Source organism: Heteronotia binoei, chromosome 4 (assembly GCF_032191835.1).
Source record: "Heteronotia binoei isolate CCM8104 ecotype False Entrance Well chromosome 4, APGP_CSIRO_Hbin_v1, whole genome shotgun sequence".
Taxonomy (NCBI): domain Eukaryota; kingdom Metazoa; phylum Chordata; class Lepidosauria; order Squamata; family Gekkonidae; genus Heteronotia; species Heteronotia binoei.
The window spans coordinates 167,044,066-167,061,166 of NC_083226.1; the positions used below are offsets into that span (position 1 = coordinate 167,044,066).

General features: G+C 48.1%; 1 protein-coding gene across 5 annotated transcripts in view; it reads left to right on the plus strand.

Moving 5' to 3' along the window:
* Window positions 1–17,101, plus strand: part of MYO5B (myosin VB) — a 520,179-nt gene that overhangs the window by 279,791 nt on the left and 223,287 nt on the right. For all 5 annotated transcript variants that reach the window (XM_060236175.1, XM_060236177.1, XM_060236176.1 and 2 more), the window contains exon 10: window positions 4,220–4,485. In XM_060236175.1, coding sequence (XP_060092158.1) covers window positions 4,220–4,485 — 266 coding nt within the window. The remainder of the gene's footprint in view (window positions 1–4,219; window positions 4,486–17,101) is intronic.

Genomic DNA, 17,101 nt, shown 5'->3' on the forward strand with positions numbered 1-17,101 from the left:
ACAGCAGGCCCTGTGAGAAGAGCCCTGTAAGGAATTCTAGCAGGACCTCCTTTGCATATTAAATCACTCACCCCTGATGTAGCCAATCCTCCTGGAGCTTACAGCAGGCCCTGTGAGAAGAGCCCTGTAAGGAATTCTAGCAGGACCTCCTTTGCCTATTAGGCCACACCCCCCTGATGTAGCCAGTCTCCTGGAGCTTACAGAAGGCCCTGTGAGAAGAGCCCTGTAAGGAATTCTAGCAGGACCTCCTTTGCCTATTAGGCCACACACCCCTGATGTAGCCAGTCTCCTGGAGCTTACAGAAGGCCCTGTGAGAAGAGCCCTGTAAGGAATTCTAGCAGGACCTCCTTTGCCTATTAGGCCACACACCCCTGATGTAGCCAGTCTCCTGGAGCTTACAGCAGGCCCTGTGAGAAGAGCCCTGTAAGGAATTCTAGCAGGACCTCCTTTGCCTATTAGGCCACACCCCCCTGATGTAGCCAATCCTCCTGGAGCTTCCAGCAGGCCCTGTGAGAAGAGCCCTGTAAGGAATTTTAGCAGGACCTCCTTTGCCTATTAGGCCACACACCCCTGATATAGCCAATCCTCCTGGAGCTTACAGCAGGCCCTGTGAGAAGAGCCCTGTAAGGAATTTTAGCAGGACCTCCTTTGCCTATTAGGCCACACACCCCTGATATAGCCAATCCTCCTGGAGCTTACAGCAGGCCCTGTGAGAAGAGCCCTGTAAGGAATTCTAGCAGGACCTCCTTTGCCTATTAGGCCACACACCCCTGATGTAGCCAGTCCTCCTGGAGCTTACAGCAGGCCCTGTGAGAAGAGCCCTGTAAGGAATTCTAGCAGGACCTCCTTTGCATATTAGGTCACTCACCCCTGATGTAGCCAATCCTCCTGGAGCTTACAGCAGGCCCTGTGAGAAGAGCCCTGTAAGGAATTCTAGCAGGACCTCCTTTGCCTATTAGGCCACACACCCCTGATGTAGCCAGTCTCCTGGAGCTTACAGAAGGCCCTGTGAGAAGAGCCCTGTAAGGAATTCTAGCAGGACCTCCTTTGCCTATTAGGCCACACACCCCTGATGTAGCCAATCCTCCTGGAGCTTCCAGTAGGCCATGCGAGAAGAGCCCTGTAAGGAATTCTAGCAGGACCTCCTTTGCCTATTAGGCCACACACCCCTGATGCAGCCAATCCTCCTGGAGCTGACAGTAGGCCCTGTACTTAGAGCCCTGTAAGGAATTCTAGCAGGACCTCCTTTGCCTATTAGGCCACACACCCCTGATGCAGCCAATCCTCCTGGAGCTGACAGTAGGCCCTGTACTTAGAGCCCTGTAAGGAATTCTAGCAGGACCTCCTTTGCCTATTAGGCCACACACCCCTGATGCAGCCAATCCTCCTGGAGCTGACAGTAGGCCCTGTACTTAGAGCCCTGTAAGGAATTCTAGCAGGACCTCCTTTGCCTATTAGGCCACACACCCCTGATGCAGCCAATCCTCCTGGAGCTGACAGTAGGCCCTGTACTTAGAGCCCTGTAAGGAATTCTAGCAGGACCTCCTTTGCCTATTAGGCCACACACCCCTGATGTAGCCAATCCTCCTGGAGCTTACAGCAGGCCCTGTGAGAAGAGCCCTGTAAGGAATTCTAGCAGGACCTCCTTTGCCTATTAGGCCACACCCCCTGATGCAGCCAATCCTCCTGGAGCTTACAGCAGGCCCTGTGAGAAGAGCCCTGTAAGGAATTCTAGCAGGACCTCCTTTGCATATTAGGCCACACACTCCTGATGTAGCCAATCCTGCTGGAGCTTAACAGTGGGCCCTGTACTAAGAGTCCTGTAAGCTCTTGGAGGATTGGCTACATCAGGAGTGTGTGGCCTAATATGCAAAGGAGTTCCCGCTCCAAAAAAAAAGCCCTGGCGGAGACCAAGTAGCATTTTAAAAGGAAGATTCATTGTACTCAGATTTGTGCAGAGAATGCTCTTTGGATACTGTGTCTCAGTCTCCTGCCTCAGTCTCCCACTTGTCTCCTGGTTTCCCTCTCTGTCTCTCACTGTGTCTCATCTCTGTCTCCCTCTTGGTTTCTCTCCAGAGTTCCACTTTAAAGGCATCTAGGATTTGCCTCACCTGAAGCAGCGTGATACCACTGGTTGAGATGAGGCAATTCCAGGGAAATATTCCCCAGTGAGTCCTGCAAAAGAGAATTTGCTCTAGAGTTACGGGTTCGCAAGCTACTTGGTGAGCTTTTATTCCAGAAGTACAAATGCAACCATCACGTTTCCGGTAAATCTATTGATCCCATCAGCAATTGTCTTGGCCCATTCAGGGTGGTTTTGTTTTATTTTATTTTGTAACTAAAATTTGAAACCATGCTTTCGCAGCGCTGCTGGTGTTGCCCTGGAGTTGCTGCAGTGGATTGTTTTAATTTCAGAACTTTGATGAATTAGGGTGCCTAAACAAATCTTCTTCAGTAGCATTGTATTTTCTTAATGATTTTGGCATTGTTTTAATTAAAACGTGAGCGTAGCTGCGTGATGCCGAAAATGTCTGTTACCTTGTTTAATTAGCAGAGAGACAACTCTGTAACAAAACGAGGACTATGTGGGAAAGAGGAAGAAGATATTGGATTTATATCCCATCCTCCACTCCGAGTCTCAGAGTAGCTCACAATCTCCTTTATCTTCCTCCCCCACAACAGACACCCTGTGAGGTGGGTGGGGCTGAGAGGGCTCTCATAGCAGCTGCCCTTTCAAGGACACCTCTGCCAGAGTTGTGGCTGACCCAAGGCCATTCCAGCAGGTGCATCTGGAGAAACAGGGAATCAAACCTGGTTCTTCCAGATAAGAATCCACACACTTAACCACTACACCAAACTGGATAGGAGGGTGTTGCCCTTGGTCAAAGCTTAGTTGACTCATGGTTTGCTTGTACACATCCTGAATTTTCATAGATTCATGGAGGATGTCTATTAATGGCTCCTAGCCCTGGTGATTGAGGGGAACCTCCACATTCAGTTCAGGAGAGCCAGTTTGGTGTAGTGGTTAAGTGGGCCAACTCTCATCTGGAGGAACGGGGTTTGATACTCCACTCCTCCACTTGCAGCTGCTGGAATGGCCTTGGGTTAGCCATAGCTCTCGCAGACGCTGTCCTTGAAAGGGCAGCTTCTGTCAGGGCTCTCTCAGCCCCACCCACCTCACAGGGTGTCTGAGTTGGGGCCATTGTGTTGTGCGTTAATGGTAGTTGCCAGTGAGAGTAGGAAACATTGCTATATGATAATAGTGACTCGTACTAGAACAGGGGTGTCAAACATGCGGCCTGGGGGCCGAATCAGGCCCCTGAGCAACTGTCTGTCATCTGCTTCCTTCTCCCTCTTTCTTGCTTCCTCCTGCATCACAGCTCGCTTTGCAAGGCTTGCTCAATTGTACAGGCGCTACAGAGCAAAACCTCTACTTTTTCCATTGGATGAGGCTCCTCCCTTGGGGAGGAAGGGGGGAGGCAGAGCTTGTTTTTCCAGGCTCTCTCAACCACAAAGCAGAGCTACTGAGCCCAAGCCTCTCTTCCTTCTATTGGCTGAGACTCCTCCCCCACCAATCCCCTGGGGAAGGAAGAAAAGAGCCAGAGCTTCCTTTGCCCAGTTCCCTGGATCCATGGGAGAAATACAAAGAAAGCACCTTTAAAACCAACAAGTGCTAACATTTTAAGCATGTTTTAAGTTTTTTTAAAAAAAATATTTAATTGTGTTTGTGTCCTTTATAAAGTTTGAATCTCTGCTACCTAATATTAAATAGGTACACACATGGCCCAGTCCAGCATGGCCCAATCAGACATGGCCTGGCCCAACAAGGTCTCATTTATGTCAGATCCGGCCCTCATAACAAATGAGTTTGACATCCCTGTACTGGATCATACACCAGATGTTGAGAAATTCCCCACTGGGTGACTTGAAAACCAGCAACATGTAGCGCATCTCGTTGCAGGGGATGGTAGTGTGGGTTTTTAAGGCTTCCGACAACCAGTATCATGGTGCAGCTTAATATGATCAATTAAAACTACACTGAGGGGTGGGCACGGCAGTTCCAGCGGCCATTTTGAAATCGAGTTCCATCTCTGAAACTCAAAAGCCCCACCCTGCTCACTCCTCCTCCCCCCCCCCAGTGTCAGTCAGAAGGGTGGGCGGGTTCTTGTCGTCTGGCTGCATGCCTTTGCTGAATCGGATGTCTTTCTTTATGTCCTAGAAACAGGATGAACACCTGCGTAATTTTTGCAGATTGCTGGGGGTGGAGCACAGCCAAATGGAGCACTGGCTCTGCCATCGGAAGCTGGTCACCACTTCGGAGACCTACGTCAAGCCCATGTCGGTCCAGCAGGTGGTGAATGCCAGGAACGCCCTGGCCAAACACATTTACGCCCAGCTGTTCAACTGGATCGTACAGCATGTCAACAAGGCCCTCTACACGACTGTCAAGCAACACTCCTTCATCGGCGTGCTGGACATTTATGGGTAGGAAGAAAGTGACGTTCTTTTGAGGGGGCCGGGGTTCCATTACTTTGGCGTTTGGAGCTCTGGGGGTTTTGTTTTGTTTACCAGGGTAGTTGTACAGCTGATCGCTAGGAAGGGTGCAACTTGGCATTTCCCCGGTCGCTGACATTGTCATAAGAGCGTGTTCAAACACTGCGCATTTTTAACTCATTAATGCCCAAGGCTATGACTCCTACTTTATTGTTAAGCAGTTGATCCTAGAGAAGCTGGGCCCCCAGCTGGTTACAGTAGGAAGAAAATGGATGCGTGTCACAAGAAGAAAGAAGACGAAGAGTGCAGATTTATACCCCGCCCTTCTCTCTGAATCAGAGTCTCAGAGCGGCTTACCATCTCCTTTATCTTCCTCCCCCACAACAGACACCCTGTGAGGTGGGTGGGGCCGAGAGAGCTCTCCCAGAAGCTGCTCTTTCAAGGACAATTCTTGCGAGAGCTAAGGCTGACCCCGGGCCATTCCAGCAGCTGCAAGTGGAGGAGTGGGGAATCAAACCTGGTTCTCCCAGATAAGAGTCTGTGCACTTCACCACTGCACCAAACTGGCTCTCAGGTCGCTGACATTGTCATAAGAGCGTGTTCAAGCATGGCATATTTCTAGCTCATTAATGCCAAAGGCTATGACTCCTACTTTATTGTTAAGCAGCTGATCCTAGAGAAGCTGGACCCCTAACTGATTATAGCAGGAAGAACATAGATGAGTTTCACCATTAAAAAGTCTCAATATAAAACGCATTGATTCTCTGAATTCCCTGCCTGTGCACTGGGCGTTTCGCCCACTTTTTAATGATTACATTGTTTTTATTATTGCTTTTGTTTATACTTTTTTTGTTTTTATTATTACTTTTCAAAGCACTTTCTCAGTAGACGCTGGGACTGTAAGGGAGAATGGTATGTCAGTAATATCGAAAAATCCGTAAGACAGCCACAGAAGAAGCAGAGCTTTGCATCTCTTCCTAAAGTTTTAACTTCCAGTTTGGTGTAGTGCTGGTTTGGTGTAGTAGTTTATGTGGACTCTTACCAGGAGCCAGGTTTGATTCCCCACTCCTTCACATGCACCTGCTGATGTGACCTTGGGTCAGCCACGAGTTCTTTCAAAGCTGTTCTGCTCAAGAGCAGTTCTGGGAGAGCTCTCTCAGCCCCACCTACCTCACAGGGTGTCTGTTGTGGGGAGAGGAAGTGAAAGGAGGTTTGTAAGCCACTCCTTCGGCTAGCAAAGGGCAGAGTATAAATCCAATCTCTTCTTCTTCTTAGATAGCCTAGGCGTATTCTTCCTGTATTGCAGATCACACCTTGATGAAGAGAGAATGGATTGTTTTGCTAATTGGTCAAGCCAGGATTTGAATCAGGGATGTTTCTTCTAATGTTTTGGGGTGTGTGCTTTTTAAAATAAGCCAAAAGAAAGATTTCCACTGGTAGTATGGGTACTTTCCAACTCAAGGGAAGGATTTGCTTAACTCTGTTCCATGGAAAGCAGTCTAGGTTTCATGCTGTGTTAACAGTGACTGGCTTTGTGTGTGGCCTCCATTTGTTTTCAGCCAGGAGTAGAACATTTTGGGCATAATTCACGAGCTAGTTGATCCTGAACTGGAGTTCTAAGGGTGGAGAAAACGTTCCATTGTCCTACAGGAATTGGTACATGTTGCAGGATCCTCTTAAAGAAAAGCCCCAAATGTTAGGTAGGGTATTTGTGTGTGTTGCTCTGTGTGTGTATTTCTTCAGATAGTGTAAAACTTAAGAATTGCTTCAGGCAGGCCTCATTTTGGGCAAGCAGAGCTCTGGAACCTTTAAATTTTGTTGTGCTCTTTCTTTCTGACACCCCCCCCCCCCGATAGTTGCTTCTGGGCTCCATTGTTCAGGCCCCCTGTGAGAATTTTGCTGAACTAATAAGATTTGACAAACTTTCTAATATCTCCCTCCCCACCCCCAAACAAAATGGAAAATAACAAAACACGCACACACATATATAAGCACACATATATAAGGCAGGCAGATGGGAATCTTCATCATACTACTGTGGTCACATAGGAGAGAGTAATATAAAAAGTGTGATGGGGACAAGGTTTTATTATGACAATTATCATTCCAGAAGCATTTTAAGGCAGATGCTGAGCTGATAGCTTGGAGAAACGTCGACTGCGGGGTGACATGATAGAGGTTTACAAGATAATGCATGGAATGGAGAAAGTAGAGAAAGAAGTACTTTTCTCCCTTTCTCACAATACAAGAACTCGTGGGCATTCAATGAAATTGCTGAGCAGACAGGTTAAAACGGATAAAAGGAAGTACTTCTTCACCCAAAGGGTGATTAACATGTGGAATTCACTGCCACAGGAGGTGGTGGCGGCCACAAGTATAGCCACCTTCAAGAGGGGTTTAGATAAAAATATGGAGCACAGGTCCATCAGTGGCTATTAGCCACAGTGTATGTGTGTATATAACATTTTTTGCCACTGTGTGACACAGAGTGTTGGACTTGATGGGCCGTTGGCCTGATCCAACATGGCTTCTCTTATGTTCTTATGTTCTTATGATATAATTTAGTACACCTTCTGCTGATGCCAGGGGTGTGTGGCAAATGCAAATGTTATGCAAATGAGTTGCGCTAATAAGCTCCAGCACCTCTTTTTCTACAAAATGACCCCTGGCTTCAGGGACTCGTTTAGCAAATTGCAGTAAGGAAGCTGTCGTAGTAAAATAAAAAAGGAGTCCAGTGACACCGTAAAGATGAGCCCATTTTCTCTGTAGCAGAGATGAGTGGCACAAAAATGCAACACAGATATTGTGACGGCATATTGTTTCCTGCTACAATATGCCTTTGGCCGACTGCACAAAAGAGTATGTAGCAACAAGCATCTGAAAAAAGGCACAAAGATCAATGTTTACAAAGCGGTTGTGTTGACAACCCTCATCTATGGCTCTGAATCGTGGGTTTTATACCATCATCACCTGCGACTCCTTGAGCGCTTTCATCAGCGCTGCCTTCGCACCATCCTCAACATCCACTGGAGTGACTTTGTGACCAACACTGAAGTCCTCAAGAGGGCGGAGGTTACAAGCATCGAAGCACTGCTGTTGAAGACGCAGCTGCACTGGGCAGGGCATATTTCTAGGATGGAAAACCACCGCCTTCCCAAGATTGCCCTGTATGGCGAACTTTCCACCGGCCATCGAAATAGAGGGGCACCAAAGAAGAGGTACAAGGACTCCTTGAAGAAATCCCTTGGCACCTGTTGCATCAACCATCACCAGTGGTCTGACCTAGCCTCAGATCGCAAAGCATGGAGGCACACCATCCACCAGGCTGTCTCTTCCTTTGAGAACGCACACATAGCTGGTCTTGAGGACAAAAGGAGATTGAGGAAGAATCGCACTGCTACAGCACCAACCCCAAATCAGACTTTTCCCTGCAGCCACTGTGGCCGAACCTGCCTGTCCCACATTGGTCTTGTCAGCCACCAGCGAGCCTGCAGCAGACGTGGACTACTGCACCCTTCTTAAATCTTCGTTCGCGAAGTCAAGCCGAGAAAAAAAAACAATATGAAGAAGAGGAAGAAAGGATTCGATTTAGACCTCGCTCTTCACTACCCGAAAGAGTCTCAGAGTGATTTACAATCTCCTTTCGCTTCCCCTCTCCAAAATACACAAATTATACAAAAGAGGTGTACAGATTTGGAATTGTTAAAGAGAACTTGGCTAATCCTTATAAAGCTCTCTTGGTTTCTAGTGGAGTCCCCTGTCAAAGAACAGAAAGACACATGAATGCAGGGGTGGAATTCTAGCAGGAGCTCCTTTGCATATTAGGCCACATACCCCTGATGTAGCCAATCCTCCAAGAGCTTACAAGGCTCTTTTTTGTAAGCTCTTGGATGATTTGCTACATCAGGGGGTGGCCTAATATGCAAAGGAGCTCCTGCTAGAATTCCACCCCTGCATTCATTTGTCTTATTTTTGAGTCAGAAAATTTTCTAGTCAGGGTCAATACTGTCTACTCTAACTGGCAGCTAATCTCCAGGCTTTACAGGTAGAGGTCTTTCACATCACCTACTTTTTTGCTTTGCTTTTGTTATACTGGAGATGTCAGGGATTGAACCGAAGACCTTCCGTGGCTTTACCTCTGAGCAGTGGGCCTATCCCACATGCCGAGAGGTGACATACCAAAGCTGCCAGCAACAAGCCAAAGACAGCCGTAGGAAGAACGCAGGGAAGTGAACACTGCTCTGAGGGACTGAGATCAGGAACTTGTCATAAGAGCATAACAGAAACCATGTTGGATCAGGCCAGTAGCCCAGCCAGTTCAACACTCTGTGTCACACAGTGGCCAGAACCCAGGTGCCATCAGGAGGTCCACCAGCGGAGCCAGAACTCCAGAAGCCCTCCTACTGTTGCCCCCCAAGCACCAAGAAGACAAAGCATCACTGCCTCAGACAGAGTGTTCCATCTATACTCTGGGGCTAATAGTCACTGATGGATCTCTGCTCTTAAGATCATAAGAGAAACCATGTTGGATCAGGCCAACGGCCCAGTCAGACCAACACTTTCTGTCACACAGTGACCAAAACCGAGGTGCCATCAGGAGGTCCACCTGCAGGGTCAAAACTCCAGAAACCCTCCCGCTGTGGACCCCCAAGCACCAAGAATACTGCCCCAGACAGAAAGTCCCATCGGTGTTGTTTTGTTGTTAAGTCGCACAGTCGAGTCCGACTCTTTGTGACCCCATGGACAAAGTCATGCCATGCCCTCCTGCCTTCCACCATCCTCTGAAGTCTGCTCAAATTCGTGCTTGTTACATCAGCAATGCTGTCCAGCCATCTCATCTTTTGCCGTCCCCTTCTTCTTTTGCCTTCTGTCTTTCCCAGCATCAGGGTCTTCTGTCCCATCTGTACCTTGTGACTAATATCACTGATGGACCACTGCTCCTAGGTTTCTCCAACCCCCTCTTGAAGAAGAAGACCGTAGATTTATACCTCGCCCTTCTCTCTGAATCAGAGTCTCAGAGCGGCTTACAATCTCCTTTATCTTCTTCCCCCACAACAGACACCCTGTGAGGTGGGTGGGGCTGAGAGAGCTCTCCCAGAAGCTGCCCTTTCAAGGACAACTCCTGCGAGAGCTCTGGCTAACCCAAGGCCATTCCAGCAGTTGCATGTGGAGGAGTGGGGAATCAAACCCGGTCCTCCCAGATAAGAGTCCACGCACTTAACTACAACACCAAGCTGGCTCTCTAGTTTGAAGCTGTCTGTGCTTCTAGCAGCCTTTAACGGTAATATCCGTAAAAGATATGAAAAAAGTCTGTTAATGTGAAATTCTCTCCCCCTCCCCCATTCCTTGCTCATCCATTGGTGATGATTTGTCAAGAATGCTGTGCATGTGTGTGTGTGTGTGGGGGGGGGGTCATTCCCCCTTTAAAAAAAAAAGAGCTGAGCCAAAGTGACATTTAATTGATCAAAGAGGGCACTGTAGCATAAGCAGCTTTGCCAGCAGTGTGTCAAGAACATGATCTTTATTAGTGAAAGAGCTTTATCTGTTAGGGTAGAAACCAGTGAGAGCCGGTTCCTCCCTTCTTTCTCTCTTACACTTTTGTAAAAGAGGCTCTGCTTCAAAGATGCAGAATCAGAGTAGGGGAACTCAGCAGGTCTAGCTGCCCCCTACAAAGTAAGACCCGGCATCCCCCCACCCCGAATCATCCTACACAGTTTGTACCGTGATGTTCCCCTGAGCAGAACATGGGTTCCCTCAAAAAGATGTTTGTTACCAGGTTTCATTTTGGGCAGGAGCTCACAGGAGCGGAGCTCTGGAACATCTAGATTTTATTGTGCTCTTGCTTTCTTAACCCCGCCCCCCCCCCCCAAAAACCCCTAAAAACCCTTGCTTCTGGGCTCCATTGTTCACAATTTTCTGTGAAAATTTTGCTGAACTCTTAAGATTTGACAAACTTTCTAATATTTCTCCCCTCAAAAAAAGGGGGGGGGGAAGAATAACCAAAACATATCAAGCAGACAGAAATCTTTATCATGCCACTGTAGCCTCATAAGGAGAAAGTAACTTAAAAAGTATGATGGCGGGAGTCAGGTTTTATGATGACAATTCTAATTCAAGAAGCATTTACAGGTAGATGCTGAGTTGACATAATTTAGTACACCTTCCGGTGATGTCAAGGGCGTGTGGCATATGCAGATGAGTTGTGCTAATGAGCTCCGGCACCTCTTTTTCTATGAGATGACCTCTGTTTGTTACTATAGACAATTTCAGATGTTGCTGGGAAAAGCCAGTGTGGGTTGGTTGTTAGAGTGTTGGAGTTGGTTCTGAGAGACCAGGGTTCAAATCCCCACTCTGCCATTGAAGTTTTTTAGGTGACCTTGGACCAGTCACATAATTTCTTCCCCACGCTACCTCACAAGGTTGTTGTGCAGATAAAACAGGATTGGAGAATGGTTTAAGGTGCTTTGAGTTCTCACTGGGGAGAAAGGCTGGGTACAACAAAATAAACAAAATAAATTGAAATGGTGCCTTCTCAATGGCTAATTTTCAAAAACCAAATAGTTTCCTGACTGTATTTAGTGAAGATGGGGGAACACTTAATTCTCCCTTCCTTCATTTTATCCGCCCAACAACCTCATGAGGTAGGTGAAGCTGAGAGAAAAGAATTGGCCCAAAGTCACCTCTTGAGATCCAGGGCTGACTGAAGGTTCTAAACCCTCTCGGTCTCTTAAACTGCTCCACCGTAGCTCTCACAGTGATATTTAATTATCAGGATTTAAAAAAACTGATTTGCAGGCTGCTGAGGGCAGAAACATTTGAAATCACCCCTGGCGATAAGATGGCAGTCAACGTCAGATGAATTTTTCCAGCTGATGCAGTTACTTCTGTCTGTCTTACAGTAGGATGAACCTTCTCCTCAGAAGATTTTCTCCCTCTTTATCATGTTGAATAGCTTTAAGTAGCTTCAGGTGACCATCCACCTCAGAGGAAAATAGAACCACCCCCAACCTCAGATACCTTGACCAGTTCGATTGGGGAAAGAATGTCTTTCTACCTCCGCGTACTAATCTGCAAGACCTAAAGTGTCCACCGAATCTCTTCCCTAGCCACTTGCTGGTGCCCAAAGAGCCCTGTAAAATGTGCCCCATGGGTGTGTGCCATATTAACATTGTGTGAACATAAGAACATAAGAGAAGCCATGTTGGATCAGGCCCATCCAGTCCAACACTCTTTGTCACACAGTGGCCAGAAGACCCAGGTGCCATCAGGAGATCCAACAGTGGGGCCAGGACACTAGAAGCCGCCCCACTCTGCCCGCCCCGCAAGCATCAAGAATAAAGAGCATCACTTGCTCCAGACAGAGAGTTCCATCTATACCTTGTTGCTAACAGCCACTGTTGGACCTCTGCTCCATATGTTTTATCCAATCTTCTCTTAAATCCATCTATAATTGTAGCTGCCACCACCTCCAGTGGCAGTGAATTCCATGTGTTAATAACTCTTTGGGTGAAGAAGAACTTCCTTTTATCCATTCTAAGACAACTGCTCAACAATTTCATCAAGTCCCTATGAGTTCTTGTATTGTGAGAAAGGGAGAAAAGTACTTCTTTCTCTACCTTCTCTATCCCATGCATAGTCTTGTAAACCTTTTATCATGTCACCCCTCAGTCAGCATTTCTCCAAGCTAAAGAGCACTAAGTGCACGGCTGGCCCGCCCACTAGGCAAACTAGGCATTTGTCTAGAGCGCTGGCAGGGTGGGGGCACCAAATTCGGCCTCCCCTTGCCCCACCTCCTAGCCAAATCCCTATTTGCCTCCCTAGCCTCCTCCTCCCTCCCTTCGTCACAATTTCAATGGGCGGTGAAGTGCCATGCTCCTGGGCTCTTTAAAGGCCGATCCCTCTCCCCTGCTGATCAGCGGGAAAAACTGCGCTGGAGTCTGACAACTCCTAAGCCACCCCTCCGGCGCGCTCATGATCAGCTGTGGGGGCAGTGGTGGAGAGGGAGCCACTGAAAAAGCAGCTGCTGCCATTGCCTCCTCCCCACTTCCCTCCTGGGTGTGGGAAGGAAGTGGGGAGAGGCAACGGCGGCAGCCACTTTTTCAGCAGCTTGCTTGCCACTGCTGCCCCCAGAGCTGATCATGGGCATGCCGGAGGGGCGGCATAGGAGCCCACAGCCTTCCACGTGGTTTTTCCCACTCATCAGCTGATTGGCTGGGTAGGATTGGCCTTTAAAGAGCCCAGGAGCACAGCGCTTCACTGCCCGTTCCCAGGAATGAAAATTGTGAAGGAGGGAGGGATGAGGAGGTGCTGTGGGAGGGGGGGGGGAGCAGGGCGCGATGCCGTGCTGCGCCACAGAGGGGGGCAGCAAGGCTGCCTGGGGTGCTATGTGCCCTAGGGCTTTCTTCATAGGGAAAGTGTTCCAACCCTTTAATCATTCTAGTTGCCCTTTTCTGTGTTTCTCCCAGTGCTATAATATTTTCTTTGTGGTGTGGTGACCAGAATTGTACATAGTATTCCAAATGAAGTCGGACCATTGATTTATACTGATACAGGGATGTTTTATTCGAGTGTCTCTCTCAGCCCAGTTTAACTAGAGCAGGGGTGTCAAACAGGTGGACTGGGGGCCGGATAAGGCCTCCAGAGGGCTCCTAACAGGCTCACGAGCAAGTCTGTTTCCGTCTCCCTCTGTCTTGCTTCTTTCTGTGTCACAGCTTGCTTTGCCAGGATTTCTCAATTGCCCAGAAGCTACAGAGTAAAGCCTCTATTTCCCCCCATTGACTGAGTGTCAAGCGCCGATATTTCCCAGTAACAGAGTCCTTTTGTTTTGAATCAAAAGATATGTTTATTTCGAGAAACTCAGGAGCTCTACCAAGGACACAAGCCTTGGGAGTAATGGAGTACCAACAGTTACAAAGCTGCTATACAGGATATCATCAAAGGTTACAATACAGATGCATACTTGAGTCATGGGTTCAAAGGTTACTGAACAACTATCTATCTACTACTAAAGCATCCTAGGCCATTAAAGAACATCAGAAACATTCTCACACTTCTATGTGAACAGATAAAGGTTGTCTGTGTGAAACCAGGGGCAGGATATCTTAAGGTACCAACTGCTAGCCTGTACAGTAAACATCCCAGGACCAGATGGTTTTGCTACATGCCATCTGGGTTGTAAATAATGGAGGAGAGCAGGTCTGGTGACTTGCTCTCCGCATAGTAAAAGCTGGTCAAGAAATGAGCCTGAGGCTCCTCTTTTGGGGAAGAAGTGGGGGCGGGGGAGGGAGAGCTCACTTTGATTCTGACCACAATATTGGAAGACTGCTAATACTTTAAGCATGTTTTATTTTAAGGTGTTTTTTTTTAAAAAAAAATTGTGTTTGTTCGTGTCATTTATAAAGTTTATATCTCTGCTACCTGGCGCAGAGTGTTAAAGCCACAGTACTGCAGTCCAGAGCTCTGCTCACAACCTGAGTTAGATCCCAGCAGAAGCTGGGTTCAGGTAGCCGGCTCAAGGTTGACTCTGCCTTCTATCCTTCCAAGGTAAAATGAGTCCCCAGCTTGCTGGGGGGGAAGCGTAGATGACCGGGGAAGGCAGTGGCAAACCACCCTGTAAAAAGTCTGCCGTAAAAACGTTGTGAAAGCAACATCACCTCAGACTCGGAAATGACTGGAGCTTGCACAGGGGACTACCTTTACCTTTTTACCTGGCATTACATTATATGGCACACATGGCCCAACCTGACAAGGTCTCATTTATATCAGATCCGGCCCTCATGACAAATGAATATATGAACATATGTGAACATATGAAGCTGCCTTCTACTGAATCAGGCCCTCGGTCCATCAAAGTCAGTATTGTCTGCTCAGACTGGCGGCAGCTCTCCAGGGTCTCAAGCTGCGGTATTTGCCTGGACCCTTTTCAGTTGGAGATTCTGGGGATTCAACCTGGGACCTTCTGCTTACCAAGCAGATGCTCTACCACTGAGCCACAGCCCCATTCATGGCTCTCCAGGGTCCCAAGCTGAGGTTTTTCACGCCTACTTGCCTGGACCCTTTTCAGTTGGAGATGCCGGGGATTGAACCTGGGACCTTCTGCTTACCAAGCAGATGCTCTACCACTGAGCCACAGCCCCATTCATGGCTCTCCAGGGTCTCAAGCTGAGGTTTTTCACGCCTACTTGCCTGGACCCTTTTCAGTTGGAGATGCCGGGGATTGAACCTGGGACCTTCTGCTTACCAAGCAGATGCTCTACCACTGAGCTACCATCCCTCCCCTAAATGATTTTGACACCCCTGCACTAGAGGATGACCAGCAAAGGGATGCTGGCAGAGTACCATAGGCCCCATTGAAAATTTCATGATGAGCCAGATACACTTTCGTCTACATCTGTAATTCACTGCATTGCCATAAACAGCGCAGAGAAATGTGGAGTATGAGACTGTGGCTGGCGCATGGGTTGAATTTGATCCCTGCCTCCTGATAGCAAGTGTAGCATTTGGCAACATTCTTGTGTGCATAACTGACATCTCATGCTAATGTGACATGCAAATTACGTGCTTAATGATTTCTTCGGTCATTTGGCAACTATGTCCTGGTGTGTAACAATGACAGCAGTCACACACTGGTGACCCCTTTCGCTACTTTGGCACGCATCATTGTGTGGTGCTCCTCTCCTCCTTCGATTTTTCCATCTGCTCCTTTTGGCTCAGGCATCTTTTATTCATTCATGACACCTGAAATCAAAGAACATGCATTAAGATGTGATTTACGGCGATGAAAAAGCACTCTTCTCTGCTCAATAAGTATCTAGTGTGTCTTGTACAAATCAGTAGCTTTTAATTTTCTACGGAAAAGGTGCATGTATAGAAGAATCTGAAAACACATATGGATTGTCTCTAAATCCGCATGCAACTAGCCAACTTCATTTAAAAAATCAAGATCCCAGTGATTTCCTGCCCCCTCCCCAAACCACTCAGCAGTCCTATAGATTTTTACCCTCTGAGTATAGCAGTGTGCACATAAATCCTCACAGTGTAAGGGCTTTTGTTCTAGTGTCCTGGCCCCACTGATGGACCTCCTAATGGCACCTGGGTTTTTTGACCACTGTGTGACACTTAGGGCGTTTTCGCACTGACCTTCAAGTGGCGCGACCACCCTCTTCACACCGGAGGATCTGCCCGGATTTCGCACAAGAAGCGCCGGCGCACCCAAAAGAGCCGGCTACTTCCGTCGCGAAACCCGCTCAAACGTTTTCCTGCTTCTTGGCGGTTTCCGTTTGAGCGGGTTTCACGACGGAAGTAGCCGGCTCTTTTGGGTGCGCCGGCGCTTCTTGTGCGAAATCCGGGCAGATCCTCCGGTGTGAAGAGGGTGGTCGCGCCACTTGAAGGTCAGTGCGAAAACGCCCAGAGTGTTGGACCGGATGGTCCATTGGCCTGATCCAACATGGCTTCTCTTATGTTCTTAAGAGCAGAGGTCCCTGAGTGGCTGTTAGCCACAAGGTATAAGTGGAACTCTCTGGGGCAAGTGATGCTCTGTATTCTTGGTGCTAGAGGGGGGGACATAGAATCATAGAGTTGGAAGGGACCTCTAGGGTCATCTAGCCCTCAACAGTGGGAGGAAGGAGAAAATGAAAATCTGGAAAGAATGCAAAGACGGATGGAGGAAGGCAGGAAGGAAGGAAATTCCAATGAGTTTAGGAAGGGCTTTGAACTGAATTACTTTAGCATTTGTTTGATTTAGCATTTGTTGCTAGTTGTAAAGCTGAAAATACGACAGCCCTCAAGCCCTGAGCAGGTACATTATTAATGATAATGCTTTTAATTGCTTTGGATGAAGCCTTCAGAGACCCACACTGGGCAGTTAAATGTTTTCAAAAGTCCCAACACTAGGCCCAACATGGATGGATTGAATCAATAAAGGAAGCCACAGTGTTTGGAAGACCTGTCAATGTTAGGTGGTTTTGGAGATTGTGAATTCACAGGGTCCCCATAAGTTGGAAACAACATAGCAGCTCATAACACACACACACACACACACCAGTAAGAGCCAGCGTGGTGTAGTGGTTAATAGCAGCAGACTCTAATCTAGAGAACCAGGTTTGATTCCCCACTCCTCCTTCACAGGAAGCCGGCTGGGTACCAACCATGGGTGCCACCCAGCCCAACCATGGACACCACGCCCGGATCGCAAAACTCCATTCCGGAGTTCGACATAGCGCAGCCCAGGGCCGTAGCCAGGATTTTAAAAGTTGGGGGGCTTTTTAAAAAGTCAGGGGGCACCCTTTCCCATCCACTGCAGGGTTTGCCACTTCTCAGAAGCTTTCTGAGATAGGGGCAAAAGCTGGAGGCTCTGAAAGTGGCCAAGTTGAGGCAGCCAGCCCTGAAACTTTGGAGTCAAGAAGGGACTGCTTCTCGTGTGCAAGCAGGGGGGTTTCCTTCCACCTCCCTCTCCCCCACTTGCAGTCAGAAGCTCCATTCCATGTGGCTTCCTCCTAGGGTTGCCAATCCCCTGGTGGGGGCAGGGGATCCCCCGGTTTGGAGACCCTCCCCCTGCTTCAGGGTCATCAGAAAGCGGGGGGAGGGGAGGGAAATGTCTACTGGGGAC